Source organism: Haliotis asinina, chromosome 15 (genome assembly GCF_037392515.1).
Source record: "Haliotis asinina isolate JCU_RB_2024 chromosome 15, JCU_Hal_asi_v2, whole genome shotgun sequence".
NCBI classification, from domain to species: domain Eukaryota; kingdom Metazoa; phylum Mollusca; class Gastropoda; order Lepetellida; family Haliotidae; genus Haliotis; species Haliotis asinina.
In genome coordinates, this window is record NC_090294.1 from 50,530,856 (window position 1) to 50,550,180 (window position 19,325).

Sequence of the window (19,325 nt, forward strand, 5' to 3'; positions counted from 1 at the left end):
TGGTGCTGTACACTGTGAAGGTGTGTTGTACATTGTGGAGGTGCTGTACACTGTGAAGGTGTGTTGTACATTGTGGAGGTACTGTACACTTTGAAGGTGTGTTGTACATTGTGGAGGTGCTGTACACTGTGAAGGTGTGTTGTACATTGTGGAGGTGCTGTACACTGTGAAGGTGTGTTGTACATTGTGGAGGTACTGTACACTTTGAAGGTGTGTTGTACATTGTGGAGGTGCTGTACACTGTAAAGGTGTGTTGTACATTGTAGAGGTACTGTACACTGTGAAGGTGTGTTGTACATTGTGGAGGTGCTGTACACTGAAGGTGTGTTGTACATTGTGGAGGTGCTGTACACTGTGAAGGGGTGTTGTACATTGTGGAGGTGCTGTACACTGTGAAGGTGTGTTGTACATTGTGGAGGTGCTGTACATTGTGGAGGTGTGTTGTACATTGTGAAGGTGTGTTGTACATTGTGAAGGTGTGTTGTACATTGTGGAGGTGTGTTGTACCATGTGAAGGTCTTGGATGTCATTGTGGAGGTATGTTTAGGTTTGTAGATGTATAAACAGTATAAACTGGGATTTATACCCCTGGTAGATGTGCAGGGATCTACCACAGCTGATAACATAGCACACAATATGTGGCGTTAACACTATGTGTTGTGTTTCTTACAGTGATGTGTATATGTAACTCTTCTCCTAATATTTTGTCATGTACACATACATCTGTACTCAGTATCTTCAAGGGCATGCCCTAACAACAACATCCGCCATGTCGCTGTTGCTGTCTCCACATCTGCATCCAACAGAAACAGCGTCACCCACGGCATCACCTCCGCCGTAAGACATCTTCCACAAGCCTTCATTCAACAAGTCAATACTTGCACACATACACTTGTTAATTATTCATCAGTAGGTTACATTTTACCACATTTCAAACAGAGCATTGAAAAATGAACACTTTTGAGGATTGTCTCCCTTGTTGCTGCTGTTTGCAGAACGTGGGGTGACATAATAGTCACAAATATAGAAACCTTTAACAATCTTTTAACATAACTGCATCAGGTCCAAAGCCTCATTAGAGTTACACCTTAACAGTTGTCACACAAAGACATCTAACGCCCAATACATGTCTCAGACTGGAGGCTTGTGAAGGTCTAACTTGGAGGTCTAAACTGATTCTCAAACAATGACTTCCACGGGTAAACACTTCATGTATGTAATTCCCATCGATGTATTCGCCATGAATCACATTGACAACACATGGCACTGTAACCTACCCCTCAACATGTAGGACTCTGAACCACTATCAGAAGATGCCAATATCATTTTTCTGTTGTGGAAATTAGCTGACTAAGACAATGTAAAAATTTGACTGTTATAACTTCAAAGACAATATATTTGTACCATCTTATGATTAACAACTATTGTCACCTTATCAGTAATAAACTTATGAGTGAGTGAGCGAGTTAAAATTTAACGTCACATCAGCAATGTTGCAGCCATATAGACGACGAGAGGTATTGTAGATGCACAAAAAATATAGGTAGTTTAAGAACCAGTCATCGATGGACTGTAATTTAACAAGAGTATCACAAAAAGGAATCAAAACTATCTAGCATGTATTCTTAAAAGCAGAAAACTATTTTAGACAATACCACATAAAAATGGGCCACCTATCACTAACAACCAAAGGTAAATCACCATACCAGGGTCCATGGGGACTTACAGTGCTTCTGCTACATAAACTTATGAACAATATATACTATTAGTACCTTACGCACAAGAACACATCATCACCTTATTAAATTAATAACTTCCTATAACCCAACAAACAAAAGTATTATCAAGTTATGAGAAACAAACAATAAATTGTTGTACCTTCTGAACAATTAATAGTTATAACCTACTGAAAAATAAACTGTTATAACCTTGCAATTAGATTTTTGCAAACAAAAAAGTATAATAACCCATTAAACCACTGGTACCTTACAACTTATTACACACATTTAGCCATCATCACTACCTCTGCTTCAGTGATGACACATCCATCAGGATCTAGCAAACAATCTCTCCACTGAAGAAACACTAAAGGGCAGAAAGGATGTGAACCAGCAACTCCAATATGTATATAATCAACAGCGGAGCTAGCAGCTCAGACAAAAGCTACAATCATCAAGCCCGATCACAACCAACCAACCCTGACAAGAATTAATAACTGCCTCAAATACAGTTTCATCTTGAGAGGAATGGCTGTACACACGGCAACTAGTATACCGTGGAGAACTGCCAATGCAATGGCCCATGGTGTGTGAGGGACCACCTATGTCCCCCCCCCGACTCCTCAGAGCGTGACGGAAACAGCAAGCTTTCTAATACCAGCTAACAACAGGCCAAAGTCAACAAATAGTTTGTTTGCCAATACGTTACCAAACCACCAACAAATACAGGACTGAAATAGCTCATTGACATGGATCTTTATCATTTGAGGACCAATTTGCTAAAGAAACAAATGGTCCCATTTAAACATCTGGGAAAAGACACATTTTCTTTGAGAAATGAATCTTTTCTCTCATTAACAACTTCCTGACGTGAGCTAAACTTTAAAAGTTGAATCACTGAAATTTATAACACAAGCTGACCTGCAACTAAAGTCACCAACAAATATTCAGTTCTGAAATACCTGATGGAGAAAGCCAAGAACATCCAGAGCCATAGTGAGAACCTTAGTCAGAGCAATAGCTGTAACCAAGATGAAGCAATAGCCGAAGACACACCTCAAATATGGAAGACCTCTTCTGTCTTAACTTCGACAGTTTGGTGTCTTCCAGTTGCCACTAAGCCTTCCGTGTAAAACATTTGATAGCAATAAGTAACGATTACTTACAGTTTGGTGAGCTTGGACAGGCCGATAAAGGAACCATTTCGCAGAATGGTAAGCTGATTCTTCTTTAAATCCCTGCAATAAACACACAGAGAGTTGATTACATGCAAGCTAGTGGATACCAATCAATGGCCGCCACCATAACACCAACACTTCAAGAGAATCAATCCTGTGTCCAGATAAAATGTACTTAAAACTGTCATGTTGACTGTAGGTGGCAGGGTGCTAGTGTGGATGAAAACCTGACGACCATTGGCCGGTTGAGCCCATCAAGTCCCCTGTTTATACATTTGTGGGTTGATATTTGAAACTGATCTTACAAAGTAAACTGGCAAAGACTCTTTGATCAGGCATACTTGAAAAACGAGAGATCTGATTTGCTGAATTCAGTTTGTGTTTGCTCCCGTGAAAACAACTACGTCTTTACGCCTGATAATGCTAATCAACATGCTAGTTTTGTCAGCTACATTATGACACACACTGAGATAATGTCAAATGTACTTCAGTTCTTCAGTTATGTTGCTCAGAGTGAGTGAGCTTGGTTCTACACCACTTTTAGCAGTATTCCAGCAATATCACGACTGGGGACAGCAGAACTGGGCTTCACACACTGTACCCATGTTATTACCCTCATATATGTTCTACCCTATACCATAGTACCATTTATTTATTTATTTATTTATTTATTTATTTATTTATTTATTTACCACTATAACTCTCCCCCCACCCCCTACACAAAAATAAATACATAACTACAAAAATAAAAACAAAAAAAACCAACGATGTGGAGTCTGGAAGGTAAGTTGTGTCGGAGATACTATCGATTATTCAACATCAGCTACAGAGGCTAGATAGGACTATGAATATGGAAAAGCTGGAAATAACATCAGTTACTACAAAAATATTCACCATGTAACTGGATTAATGAAAATGATTTCTATGGATTATTGACTAATTATTTAGACTGCTATTTATAATGAGTGTTGTGTTTATTAGTCAATATCCTGTCTGTACACATGATGGAAGATAAGCACAGTTGCTTACTAGTTTTAGCATTAATCATCTCCTTAAGCCCCTAAATACCAGACCTTACCCTCAGCCCTACACTATCTTCTCTGTTTTAACCGCCTACAAGTTCAAATTTCAATTAACAACATAAAGATGATATTTTATGGATGTCAACTTTTTCATTTTGTGGAACATACTTCAGAGTGTACTCCCTTATCAGGTACTCCAAAATGGTGTGTTCCTCTAAATAGAGATGTTGACATCCATTAATTCTCACCTTTAGGTACATCACTCCTAAGAGCTGCTCAAAGGTTTTACATAAACAACAGTTTTGACTTACTTCACCATGCATCAGGGTGTGAAACTCCCAAATATTCAGCCAGACTACAGAGCTGGTTTGATGTAAAACTTGCAAGCCCAGACCCAAACCTACCTGTCCACAAATAATTTAGGTTTCTAAAAGCGACATAGTTTATCATCCAATAGGAATTGATCAATTATTTTTACCAGTGACTTAATAATGACTTATTATCCTGAAAGAATAAATTGATGAATATCTTCATGTACAAGTCTAAAACTTAATATGACCATCGGGCCGGTCAGTTTGAGAATCTGACAGTCTGTGTTGAAAATAACACGGCCAGACAGTCAGACAGGCCTTTCAAACGCTGCATACATAGAGTAAAGTCTTGAAAATCTGACCCTGTTTATCCAACAATCGGTTTTATCCGACACATTTGTTGGTAACAAACTGAATAAATGTAACTTAGTCTCATTTATTTATTCCAACATTCTCCTTAATCCAACAATTTGCTGTGCAGCAGACACAGTACCCATACAGGGAGGGAATCAAGCCCTGGTCTCAGTGTGATGAGCAGATACTTAACCCACAAGGCCGCACAACCAACCCACACCCAACATGAAGCAACTCTAGCTTTTCTTCAAGTTCAGAATCTCCCATCTCAATGTGTCTTTTTCAATTTACGTGGAGCTACCTGTCCCTATTATACACCAGGATATTTCTGGAGGAAGATGCCTATCGCCTGTCCAGGTGTTGTTGTTTAGCCAGCTACCTGATGTTGGGGTAAGTGTAACATTGGCCAATGTTATACACCACCACAAGAATGCGTAACCGGCTTATGACACTAATTGTTTCAGGTGTAAATTTATCAGCTGGCAGATAATCCTATAGGGTTTACATCAGTGAGTGATGAGCACAGTCACTGAATATGGCTCTCCCTAGCAATTAGTGCTGTTGGATGTAGACTCAGTGGTGTTGTTCATGTGTGCTGCCCTTCGACCTCCTCAACATACCACCTACGCCAAACCTCTGTGGCAAAGCCATTACTAAGGAAACTTATTATATTTCATCAGCAAACTTTGGAGTAAACTTGACACCTATGCTTGGTGTGAGATGTGGAGCATGTTGTTATGATGAACATAACACTGTACATTCCACCTACTACATCGGTACACGAAAAGTTGTTGCATCTCATAATTAATTTTTGCAAACTAAATATACAGAGAAATAGTTGCAGACTTAATCATCTCATGACTAACACAGAAACCTACATAAGTCTTTTTCATGATGTTGTCTTTAAATCATGCTTGCAAAGCTGAAGAGTTGATCTAACAAGTAAAGACTTTTCAACTTAATGTAGCTGTTAGGCATTATACATCTATGTGGCGAGAAGGTGTACAGAAATCGTCTTGTTACAAAACTTGCATAACTATTTCCACACTTTATTGCTTGAGTTTATTGTCATTCATAAACTTCAAAATTCATATTTAAATATGCCACTATTCTGTGAATGTTAAAAGATATAGCAAACTGATACACACATGGAGGCATGTCAATAGACACTTGGACAAACCAGGAATACAGAACAAGGTAGTGCTCATATTCTATAAACTGAATGTAACTCAGTCTACACAAAACCCCATTTATGGACACATATCAGTTTCAATATGTAATAGATGAGCATCTGATGAGCATCTTCATCTGAGAGATGCCATTTATACAATCGCATTTTCTAGGATTCCAACAGTGTGTCTCACAGTCCCTGAACCACATTATTTTCCCTACTATGTGCCCTGCCTGCAGTTCAAAAGTCTCCATCAAGCGACTTCCCAGGTTCTGAATTTCCCATCTGACCAAGGCTCCTTGGCTTATTTGTTACTATCAAAATTATATATCCTGAACAGCAAAAGAAATGCAACTCTGCTTTTTGTCAAGTTTTTAAATACAAGTCATAACCATGTACGCATTTACTTTTAAGTTTTATGAGATTTCATTTTTTTAAAACCTGCAATTCCTCTGCTGTTCAGCATGTATTGAGTCCAGGAAATCCAGGATTCCTACCATAAATACATGTAACAGTTTTAACCTGAATGGACAACACAATCTACTTCACGATTTAACCTGTAAACGCTTGCAACAGTAACAGGGAGCAGTCAGTGTACAGCACCAGCATGTGGTGTATATATCAAGCTATAGAGTTTAAAGGGTGGTCTTCCTCCAGGCATATCATTTACGTAAGGGACTTCCAGGGTCAAGTTTGGGAGTCGAGTTGCATGGCAGGCTGGCTAATACCCAACAATGTACAGAACTCCTAAGCTTTAAAAATTCTTTGCACAAAAGTACAGGGTACCCAGAGTGTATTTCCTCTCATTTGTACGCTAATAGTTTGAAGCTTAGTGTCCTAGTATAGGTACATCTTTGCATCCTCGATAGAATCTGTAAACTTTGTGACGATGATGCTGTTAAAGAAGTAGAAGATGTTCAAGCTGGCTCAAGTTTTTACCTGGCGTAAGATTTATGGCAAATCCCAGCTAGGTGCTACATCCCACAGATGTCAGACGACCCGAACATACTCATTGTCAGGAATGAAAACCCTAGCTGCACTGCTATAGAGAACGATTTAACACAGAAGAGAAAATAATGTAGCAATGTTTGCTTATCACCAGGAAACATTATTTAATCTTAATTTTATGTGGAACTGTATGTACTTGCTGATATTACAGGTTCTTCTAAATTATTTCCACATCACTCTTGTATTCCAAAAGTATGTATCCATAAAATACTCATACCTATTATCTACATCACAGCCCCCAAACAGATAACAAAACTATGTATGAGTCCTTGCACCAGTCCAAAGCTGGGTATCAGCTTCAAGAGTTTCCTGAGAAGTCATGCATAGAATTATACACAGATAATTCAGAATTTCAAGTTTAATGAGAAAATAAACTGATATGAAATGAGATATAACTCACTGAATTAATTTCTGTGGAATAACCAAAACTGAAAATGAAGGTGTCAACATCACTGGTACACTTGTCTGATGTAGAGATTACAAGATTGTCAGGATGGAATCAGTATATGAATTTATACTGAAACGTCACCATTGTCAAAAATAGGAAGTTGATCTCTCAAAACGTCTTGTCACATCTACACCACTGATTTCCAGAAAGCCATTCAAACAAATCTCTGATATAGCTCACTTTACCATCCTACTGAAATTTATGTATCACTGTTTCATCAAAACAAATTAACAATTAAACCAGTCCATCCTTTCCCGAAATAACCCTAATCAAGTGATATTGCATGCAAAAGGGGCTGTGTAGTGGAAATAAATTGTGCTACAATACATTACAATTGAATTACCCATATTGCGAAAAATACTGCAATATAGTGGGAATTTAAGTCCTTGACAGTGAATGACACTAACACTAATTGTGCATGTCAATCCTATTTTCTACATTACAAGTCCCCATGCATATGTGTTATTGTTCTGATAACAACAATCACAAAATTAGTCTGCATAACCAGGGATTCGATTTTCTTTTTAATACAATTTATAGTGTTACAGTATGCCATTTTGTGATGAATAACAAAGGCTAACATTTTGTTGTGAATGAAAGTCTGTGTAGATTTTAATTAAAACCATAAATCATAAAATCTTTATATGTGGTCTATACCCAATACATCCGTTCTTAGAAAAACTACTGCAATATGTATTTTGTGCAATATGTATTTTGTGCTATATCAGTAGTACCTTTTAGTCCTAGTTTGTAACACTATAAATAGTTCAAAACATTAAACTGTTCCATTCTGTTGGTCGAAGACATAACCGGTCCCGTATAAACAGTTCCATGATATCAACAAACAAGTAATTTTGTATCTAACATAATGAAAAGCTCAAGTATGACAGAAACATATAACGCGTACAGCCAGTTACACTGTTCCATTCCGCTGGTTGAAGACATGACCAGTTCTGCACTAACAGTTCATAATAATACCAATAAGTAATAATATATGTAATGCTAAGTATAGTTGAACTATCACACATAACCCATAAAGCCAATTTGTTCATTAATGCAATACCAAATGAATCAGAAAGTCTTCTCCAATCAAAGTACCTGCACTACACACAGTTGCACAAGGCGAACCCTACCATTATCCAGTGTTACACAAGTGGCAACTGATTGGACATTCACAGATGGTGTTACAAGTGTTATGCCACAACCCTTCATTGCATATCTCAGATTGTACACCATAAGGGAAGGTGTGAAGCCACAAGGTGTAATTGCTAATGACTCCAGCTCTTGTTTATTTCCAAGAGACTAGAACGTTAATTATCTGGATAAATGTGTCATAGATTAACAGACTGTATACACATCAGGGCTGGGTGAGGTGCTTACTCACCTCAAATACCAGGCTATATATATTCATATCATCCCAGTCACAGCGCTGGGAATCACATGTAGCATTATGGCAGTATGACTAAAGTCTACACTCATGTTATTAGCTTATCAGGTAATATACTGATAAGAAAATGGTTAAGACATCCTGTCGGTGTTTATAACAAAGTATGTTTAGTTCCTGCATACCAACAATGACAAAGACAACACCAGAAAACGTGACGAGTACAATAAGTGTAGACAGGCAGGCTAGTATCCATGTGTTCATTTCAAGGAGATACTTACAAGTAAGCTGTATCCAGTGGGAACGCTATGTGGGCTAGGCTTGTAAACGGAGGGGGGTGTTTCGCGCAGTCCACCTTTCTAACTTTAGATTTGTTTTTCGATCCCATCGCGGTGCAGTGACAACTCAACACACACGCCTCCCCCAAACACATCAGATTTGCTGTGCACAGAAAAACTGATGCCAAAACAAGCCGTCTCGCCAAAACTCCCATTGTAGTAGATGACGTATTCCAATAGTAAATAAAATGCTTTCAAGAGCTTTCTTTGAGAGTGTACTGCCGGACAGTGGGGTGGGCCGCGGCTAGTGTGCCCCAAAATCCATGTCCGACCTCACCGAACACACGGGGGTAAGGAAACAAGACACATGTTTTCATTGTCATCAAATAAATATTGGGGAGATCCGTCGGTGTTCACCACGGAACAAAGCGCTAGCTGGACAGAGATTTGTTAACAGAGCATTTCAATATACACTGCTGCATCTCCCCTTCTTACTGTACACCATCCATGTTCGGGGGATCTATCCAGACGCTGAACCCAGGAGGAGCAGAGGTGCTAGCGCATCCTCCAGCTCAGAACGTGAACATGCTCCCTCTTCTCATCCCCTCAACACTGGCACTGTCGATCTCCGCTCGGTTAACTCCTCCAATATCCCTCGTTTGCAACACTTGTGGTCACTTGTGCGTTACTATCACGCACACTGAAGTTACTGAATACAGCGGTAAGCTCCAATCTACTTGCATACATGCATATTCCCGACACTGGCTTGACAGCAGACGCTAGAAATGTGCAAAATTATTCTCCTCTCGCTCAAGTGAGCCATCTTGATTTTCACTGACCCTGTGACGTCACGAGGTCAGCGCTTCCAGCACCAAATCTGATTGGTCAGCCGGGTCCAATGGTAAACAATACGATGGGATAAAACGATTTTGTGTGTGGCATTAATCCACACGGTCGGATTGTATATCTTTAGGCTGGGTTCACAATGTAAGTAAGCGACCTGCGTCAGAAAGGGAAACCCTAGCGAGGCTCGTGTTTATTCTGCTATTAACTTGAAAAATTCTGACCGCTCATTACACGAACGGTTGTGGTTAGATTGACCCCAACCTGTCCCTTTTCACACCTTTGCAATGTATATGAGATAAGCGTCTTTCATTCTCGTCCAGGGGTTGAACAGGCCGTACATACGTTATGCGCGAACATCCCCTAGCCGCTTGTCAGCTTTCGTTCACCTCAGTGACTATAAGCCTCAGACTTCGGGGAATGTGTCTTCTGTGAAAGAATTGCAAATTCGGTAGAAGATTGTTACAACGTGTACTGAACCTTGACCCCTCGCTCGAATGGTCTTTTAAGTGGTCGAGTGTGTAAAAGTGGGTATAATACGAAAACGAAAGTGTCTATTGTGGGAATTACAAAATAACTCATTGCAATAAAAAAAAATTTTCACACTAATAAGTGTCGTTGTCCCGTCGTTGCCATCCACGTTGACGAAGCCGTTGAAACATCACTGAGTGACTTAGTATGTTTTATACTGTTTCACTGAGTGTCGTAAGAGGCGACTAACGGGATCGGGTGGTCAGGCTCACTGACTTGGATGGCACATGTCACTGGATCCGATCGATACTTATGCTATTGATCCATGGATTGTCTTATCCAGACTCAATTTTTTACTGACCGCCGCCATATAGCTGGAATATTGCTGAGTGCGGGGTAAAACTAAACTCACTCACTAATATTGTTTCAAGCGATATTCCAAACCTACCACTACCAAGACGAAAATGGGCTCCACAGTTGGTACCCATGTGGGGAATCGAGCCAGGGACTTCGTCGAGATGACCGAGCCCTGGGGTAGAACACTCCTCCCGAAATATGACTAAGACGGAGGTAATGAACAGCAATCATGAAACACTGGGCGTGACACCATGACACCAGCGAACGCTGATATCCACGTCAAAGGACACTTGGAATAATTGAGGGAATTTAGTTTTAGGCCGCTGTTAGCGATATCCCAGCAATATCACGGTAATTGGTCCGTTTATATTGCGCTTAATCAACACCAACAGCGCGGTCATTGTGCAGGCAGCTGTTACCCCAGATAACCCATGCTGCCTTTGAGGCGCTAGAAGGTTATATGGAGTCAAGTGAGTCATCCCACCGGGTACCTCTCACTTGCCTATGAACTTCGTCGTAAGGCAGGACTGAAATTCAAGAACATCTCATGAGTCAACCTAACAAATACGGTACCCATCCAAATACTCCCAACTTTGCGTAACTTCTACTGATTTGTGACCTGAGTTCTATGCACAGCAGCACACACCTCCACAAAATCACGGCGGGGGATACCGGAAATGGGCTTCATACTCTTGTGGGGAATCGAACATGAGTCTTCGGCGTGACAAGCGAACGCTGTAACCACTAGGCTACCCACACTATATCTCGATTCGTTATGTGTTACGACTAGAGCTGATGTTGAGAAGACTCACAAACAGTCACTTCACGTGTGATGAAACACAATTACAGTGGCGCACACCAGGTCATAATTTTCGTTTTTAAAATAACGCTAACAAAAAATCTACTTCTACAATTCTAAAAAGGATCCGATCGATATGTGTAAAAAATCATTATTACAACGTCTCCCAATCTCTGAGGGAAAACATCGGCTTTTATTACCGGGCAAGCCATGTGTTTTCTGAGCAAGCCGACATTTGAAAAGGAAATAAAAGAAATTTGTCCTGACGTTTTTCTATGGAACTGTACAATAATTATGTTCCGCCTTAGCTTTTAACGCCAAATATCGAACAGAAACAACTTTTCAATGCAGCACGTTGGTCAAACTTGAAAACAAAAGCGTCATCAAGTGGACTTGAGTCCGTCTAGTCGTACAAAAGGAAAGGGTGGAGCCGACATACACCCGTATTGTTAACGTTAAACTGGTTCGATACATGTGATAAGGAACCAGGTCTAGAATGACCCACTAAGTGACCAGCAGGTTGCGTGTTTGTGTTTCTGTATGCTGACTGATGTGTCAACGCGTATACAGCCAGAACGCAGCGTCGCTGTGTAGTCGGTAGTGTAACAGTATAGCGGTCAGAGTGGAAGTGATAGATGCATCACAGGCCCTGGTGAAGTGTCTCTGGTATCCAAACATTTAGTCCCTGTTATAATTTTAAACTGAAAAGGAGTCCCAGACAGATGGGAAATTCAGAGCCTGAATGAATCTAGATTTGCTTCATTAAGGCTTTAGCATTGGAGGGATGAGCGGGCTGTTTGGAAAATAATGTGGTTCAGGGACTGAGAGACAGACTCTGTGTCCAGGCCAAATACGCACTGGGAGTCAAGCCTGCATCTTATTTTGGGGGTGGGGAGATGCGAGGATGGGGTATTGGTGGGGTAGTCGGGTGGGATGGAGAGCGGGGCGACTGGAATGGGCAGGAGACACGTGGTTTGGGGGTGGAGGAGTGTGTTTGGAGAGGATGAGCGTGCTGAGTGGACGGGATTTGGTAGTCATGGTGAGAAGACCTGGACGGGGTGGATAGAGTTTATGACGGACTCGTTGCTCTGGTATATTATGCTCAGTTGAGGCAGTGGAAGGACAGAGACACCAGCAGTCGCAGGGTTTCTGTGTTGTAAACCATGTAAACCCTGAGTCAAGGCAGGAGCTAAAAAGGAGGATGTTGTACCAGGCTTTTCTGTTACAGTCATATTGTGAAATCAGTCATTACGTGAAATGACTAAGAGCGTCAGTCATTTCGCATCGTTTTGTGTGACAACAATCAGTACATCTCGGTCATTTGATGAAATTTCATCAACAGGGGTCTGTGAGGTGTGGCTGCTCTGGACACAGCATATCAAACAGGGTTAAATACTTCCAAGCCGAACTGTAGTACAACAGCCGCTGCGACATTACTTTTAACTGTTAGTGACAAGAAGTGATGTTGAAATTGTGATCCAATGTAGATGAAGTTATTAAGTGAAATTTCATGAAATGACCGAAGTATGTTGACCCAGGGTATGTGGGTAATATGTGCACCCCGCTACCCGACTCAGTGCCTGGACCCGTTATGGCCATGTAGCTAATGGAATATGTTATTCTTTCATGATTAAAAGGGCATAATTTCCAGTCACCTGTTCTGAATCTAATACACGATGAAGAACTCGAAATTGTAGCCACGGAGTTGAAGAATGTATTCCCAATTATCACGAATTTGATGACAGAAATTACCATAATCGGAATCCGGGTGTGACAGGTTAGTAGAGAGAATCAATCAAATGTTTATTTACGTCTCAACTGTGTACATAAAAACATATCCATATAACATCATAATGTACAGAAGTTAAACCAGGGGTGCACTGCCAATCGCCCACCGCTTTATGATGGCAAGTATATGATAATTCATGATATTATGTACATATAATAAGACAGAATATATATATATATCTGAGTGGCAGGTGCTGGCAGTATAAGAAACAATATCCGGTGTACTTAAAATGTGGACAAGCGTATCACGATCCGGTAAAACACTAACATCATCCCACAGATCTTGACACATGAGGTTTTCACCTTGTGCATAAAAGAAACTTTGGGCCCGTCCCAGCCCCAGATGCTGCTACCCGTTCCACCGTTTCCCTGCCGTAAAGTAATCGCCACGTTAAGGGTTGGGTTGCTTGTGGGTGAAGCAGTGGGGGAGGGGGACCTGGACGAAAGGGAACGCTGCGGGGATGTGGCCGGGAGGTGTCGGAAGTTAGGGCAGGTAACTGCAGATAGGGAGTGGTGTAAATCACCTATTAATTACACCAATTAACCCTCGTTTGAAGTCTCGGACTTCAGTCGTACCTCGTCCATAAACCTGCCCAATGGGAGGTGGTTGTGTAACTACCGATACAGAGCACAAGCAGTTACTTGTTTGTTCACACCGCGAGTACTGCCACTTTGAAGCGAGTTTTACAGTTTCATTTAATTGACACACAACATAACAACAAAGACTGAAGTTCGCGTGCCGCACATGTAGATTGCATACCCGATATACTGTAGTAATTTTATTGCTTCTTGAGAAGTACGTGTTTAATTACTCTGGCATCTGAAACAGCCAGTGTATATTCTTCACTTTGATATCGTTTTATTGTACCTCAGACGTATCGGCTGAGTCATCATGTTTCATGTATTGGTGCACGTCCTTTCAGTCGATGTCACAATACCGACAGCCATACTTGTCGGGGATACCATCCTCGGTTCTCAGGGGTGTAACATCTCCTTTCAATTAGGATAAATATCCTGGCCCCTTTTGAACTTATTGCTTCGTTTTATGCCCGATTTGACATCAAAAATAGTCCCGCAGTCAAATTACAGTCACGCGCGAGAGCAGGCTAGTCGTAATTTAGCGTTAAGGTAGATGAGATAGTGACTCCAACATATAATGGGAAAACGAGATACTGCTCATATGATGCACGAAATCGACGTCTTGTTGAACTTATTAGATTGACATTCGGAATTAGTTCGATAAAGGTTCTAGCATCTGCACCAGGAAAGTGACAGAAGCGAACTCAGTAAGTTGACTCTCCTCTTTGTTGCTGCAGCTGGTTGTTACATAGAGTAGTTTTATAGTCGCATTTTGTTGTTTTGACAGACACGAACCCATCGAAATAAAAGGAATCTATTTAGACTTGTCCAAGTCTCTTTGGCTATAGTCATTTGGGGTTTTCTTTATGAAAATGAATAAAAGGGACAAGTTGCCCTTATGTCACCCCCTGGCAGCATGGAGAGGAAGTCTATACCAATCACCGGTTTGTCTGGGGCAGACTCGACTGTGGACTCTCTGAAATACTACTGAGGGCGGTGTCAAAGATCAAACAAACACAACCCTCGATTATCCAGCTTAATTTGTTTCCCATGCCATGACACCTCCCGACGGAGTTCTTCAGGGTGACGTCATTTGGTAGGATGGCTATTTTTAGCTTGAGTGCTTCGAACCGGGTGATGGTAGCATTTCAAGTTAACTGGTTGTTGGTCGAGGACATTACCCTAAAATGAAAAAAGCATCAGTATGGTTAGGCCTAACAAAATCAATAGTAATGGTGTGGTGTCACAACCTTGGCGGTATTTTGCAGTGGAAAGACACGAATTTCGTCCTTACTCTATCACCACTGTGAAAGCAGAGGGGAACTGAAAAGGTCTGGCGTCTTATTCCAAGTGCAGTTCAACCAACACCGCGCCACAACCATCATGCAAAGCAGTTTTTCCCCGGTGCAATACAGATTTTTAAACATTAAACTTGGGAAAAAATATCCTGGAGATAAAAAGAATTCCCTGCCTGAAACTTGAGGCGTAAAGCCACGACAGCAGTTATTTGGGTATTGTTCCGAGCAAGGACCGCTGAAATGCAGAGACGGGGAATTTCAGATAAATTGTTGCAGCCGGACTTGGTGGGCGATAGAGGGGGTCGAAACTGGAGACGCAGCCCCCTTGGCCAGACCATTGACCGCTTGTTAATGACGCCGGTCTCGGACCTACGCCCGCGCGTGCCGTGCGCAGTGAACCGGATGCGCATCGTGTTCCAAAATTCCTGAATGCCTAACTTCAGAGCCCAACGTTGCATGTTGCCCCGAGCCACACGAGGTCATGTTGTTTTTGGCAGACAGTAATCGTCATAATTGTTGGCTTATCTGTGAATGGATATTAAAATCTGTTGAGGCGAACGTAAAATGTTCAAACTCGGGGTTTTTTTTATGGCAATAAGTAGAGAAAGATGACGATGACGATGATAATGACGATGAGGATGGCGATGCCACCCCACCGACGATCCTCCTTACCTTACTAACATCACTGCGTCCATCAGGCGGAACTGCTGGAATCACTTCGCCAGTTTTTTCAATCAAACCAACTAAGGCTTAGCCTCTGAATCCATATGATTTTGATAAAAACTAGTTTACCATACAGACCCTGAAGCAAATATATCCAGGAAAGCCCACGACCGTCTAGAAAACGTAGCAAGTCTAGATTTCCACAGCCGACCCCTGTTCATCATATTCTATTTTTTATTTTACTATGAGTTTTTTCTGTAAAATATGTTCATTTCAGAGAGTAGTTGTTAGTATAGATAAAACAAATAATCCCATTTTAACTGAAAAGGCCACATTAAGCCTGAAACTGAGGAACTTGCTTCATGTAGACATTTAGCAATGCAAAAAGTGCTGGAGAGGGGAAGATAAAATAATGTTCACAGACTGCAAGACACACTAGAATCAAACCTGAAGTGTCTGATTGACCTGTGCCCGTCAAATGTACCGTGTACCCTCGCAACTCATGCACATAGACACGACACAGAAATATATATGAAACCGCTGGTCCAATCCAGCTATCACGAGAGTGTTCTGGCTCTCGACATATAGTAAGACTACGGGTCACGCTGTCCTCCCGCTATTGTGTTCATAATTATTGAAGAAAATCGAATCTTCAGAAATGACTCATTTAAAAACAATATGTCAAATGTTTTTGACCCTAACCCAGATATGATAAGTTGAGACTTGCGCGACTCAACGGTCAAAGAAATTAGCTCGAGTGAATCAGATGTAATCACTGATGTCGAACACTGCCTAACAACGTGTCACCCACAGACGCCAGTCAATCGATGGCGAGACTCCCAAAACAACTAATCGATACAGACCGAGTCAATTTGTATTTACCAATTTGTGAAACACTTCTGTGAACTGATAATATACCCGTCAAAGGATCGTTAAAGGATGCTTATTGTTTGTGACATACCCAGTGATAACAGCTAGTCTATCATACAGGCCCTGAAGTAAATACATTCAAGAAAGCCCACGCAAGTCTAGAAAATGTGGCATTTCTAGATTTACATAGCTTCTGAAAATGAAGAATGTCTCAGGGCTCCATTTCATTGTATTATTTTTTTTCACTATGAACGTTTCCTTCAGTAAAATATGTTCATTTCACAGATTAGTTGTTAGTCTATGATAACAACCTACAGTGCCAGTCTCTTTAATGACGTGTCCAAACCATGGACATCCTACAGTGCCAGTCTCTTTAATGACGTGTCCAAACCATGGACATCCTACAGTGCCAGTCTCTTTAATGACGTGTCCAAACCATGGACATCCTACAGTGCCAGTCTCTTTAATGACGTGTCCAAACCATGGACATCCTACAGTGCCAGTCTCTTTAATGACGTGTCCAAACCATGGACATCCTACAGTGCCAGTCTCTTTAATGACGTGTCCAAACCATGGACATCCTACAGTGCCAGTCTCTTTAATGACGTGTCCAAACCATGGACATCCTACAGTGCCAGACTCTTTAAAGACGTGTCCAAACCATGGACATCCTACAGTACCAGCCTCTACAGTGAAGTGTTCACATCATAGACAGCCTACAGTACCAGTCTCTACAGTGAAGTGTTCACATCATAGACAGCCTACAGTACTAGCCTCTACAGTAAAGTGTCCACATCATAGACAGCCTACAGTACCAGCCTCTACAGTGAAGTGTTCACATCATAGACAAACTACAGTACCAGTCTCTACAGTGAAGTGTTCACATCATAGACAGCCTACAGTACCAGTCTCTACAGTGAAGTGTTCACATCATAGACAGCCTACAGTACTAGCCTCTACAGTGAAGTGTCCACATCACTCAAAGCCTACAGTGCCAGCCTCTACAGTGAAGTGTCCAAACCATGGACAGCCTACAGTAGTAGCCTCTACAGTAAAGTGTCCATATCATAGACAGCCTACAGTACCAGTCTCTACAGTGAAGTGTTCACATCATAGACAGCCTACAGTACCAGTCTCTACAGTGAAGTGTTCACATCATAGACAGCCTACAGTACCAGTCTCTACAGTGAAGTGTCCACATCATAGACAGCCTACAGTACCAGCCTCTACAGTGAAGTGTCCACATCATAGACAGCCTACAGTACCAGTCTCTACAGTGAAGTGTTCACATCATAGACAGCCTACAGTACCAGTCTCTACAGTGAAGTGTTCACATCATAGACAGTCTATACAGTACCAGCCTCTACAGTAAAGTGTCCACACCATAGACAGCCTACAGAACCAGCCTCTACAGTGAAGTGTCCACATCATAGACAGCCACCAGTACCAGTCTCTACAGTGAAGTGTCCACATCATGGACAGTCTATACAGTACCAGTCTCTACAGTGAAGTGTCCACACCATGGACAGTCTATACAGTACCAGCCTCTACAGTAAAGTGTCCACATCATAGACAGTCTATACAGTACCAGCCTCTACAGTGAAGTGTCCACATCATAGACAGTCTATACAGTACCAGTCTCTACAGTGAAGTGTCCACACCATGGACAGTCTATACAGTACCAGCCTCTATAGTGAAGTGTCCACATCATAGACAGTCTATACAGTACCAGCCTCTATAGTGAAGTGTCCACATCATAGACAGTCTATACAGTACCAGCCTCTATAGTGAAGTGTCCACACCATGGACAGTCTATACAGTACCAGCCTCTATAGTGAAGTGTCCACATCATAGACAGTCTATACAGTACCAGTCTCTACAGTGAAGTGTCCACACCATGGACAGTCTATACAGTACCAGCCTCTATAGTGAAGTGTCCACATCATAGACAGTCTATACAGTACCAGCCTCTACAGTGAAGTGTCCACATCATAGACAGTCTATACAGTACCAGCCTCTATAGTGAAGTGTCCACACCATGGACAGTCTATACAGTACCAGTCTCTACAGTGAAGTGTCCACATCATAGACAGTCTATACAGTACCAGCCTCTACAGTGAAGTGTCCACACCATGGACAGTCTATACAGTACCAGCCTCTATAGTGAAGTGTCCACATCATAGACAGTCTATACAGTACCAGCCTCTACAGTGAAGTGTCCACATCATAGACAGTCTATACAGTACCAGTCTCTACAGTGAAGTGTCCACATCATGGACAGTCTATACAGTACCAGTCTCTACAGTGAAGTGTCCACATCATGGACAGTCTATACAGTACCAGTCTCTACAGTGAAGTGTCCACACCACGGACAGTCTATACAGTACCAGTCTCTACAGTGAAGTGTTCACATCATGGACAGTCTATACAGTACCAGTCTCTACAGTGAAGTGTCCACATCATAGACAGTCTATACAGTACCAGTCTCTACAGTGAAGTGTCCACATCATAGACAGTCTATACAGTACCAGTCTCTACAGTAAAGTGTCCACATCATAGACAGCCAACAGTACCAGTCTCTACAGTGATGTGTCCACATCATAGACAGTCTATACAGTACCAGTCTCTACAGTGAAGTGTCCACATCATAGACAGTCTATACAGTACCAGTCTCTACAGTGAAGTGTCCACATCATGGACAGTCTATACAGTACCAGTCTCTACAGTGAAGTGTCCACATCATAGACAGTCTATACAGTACCAGCCTCTACAGTGAAGTGTCCAC

The 19,325-nt window shown here is 41.5% G+C and overlaps 1 protein-coding gene across 1 annotated transcript in view; it reads right to left on the bottom strand.

Annotated features, from left to right (window-relative positions):
- Nucleotides 1–9,716, bottom strand: part of LOC137265749 (adhesion G protein-coupled receptor A3-like) — a 110,485-nt gene extending 100,769 nt beyond the window's left edge. Inside the window, exons 1-2 of the mRNA XM_067801198.1 lie at nucleotides 8,876–9,716; nucleotides 2,885–2,956 (exon numbers count right to left, since the gene is read on the bottom strand). Coding sequence (XP_067657299.1) covers nucleotides 2,885–2,956; nucleotides 8,876–9,087 — 284 coding nt within the window. The 5' untranslated portion in view covers nucleotides 9,088–9,716. The remainder of the gene's footprint in view (nucleotides 1–2,884; nucleotides 2,957–8,875) is intronic.
- Nucleotides 9,717–19,325: the final 9,609 nt, after the last annotated feature.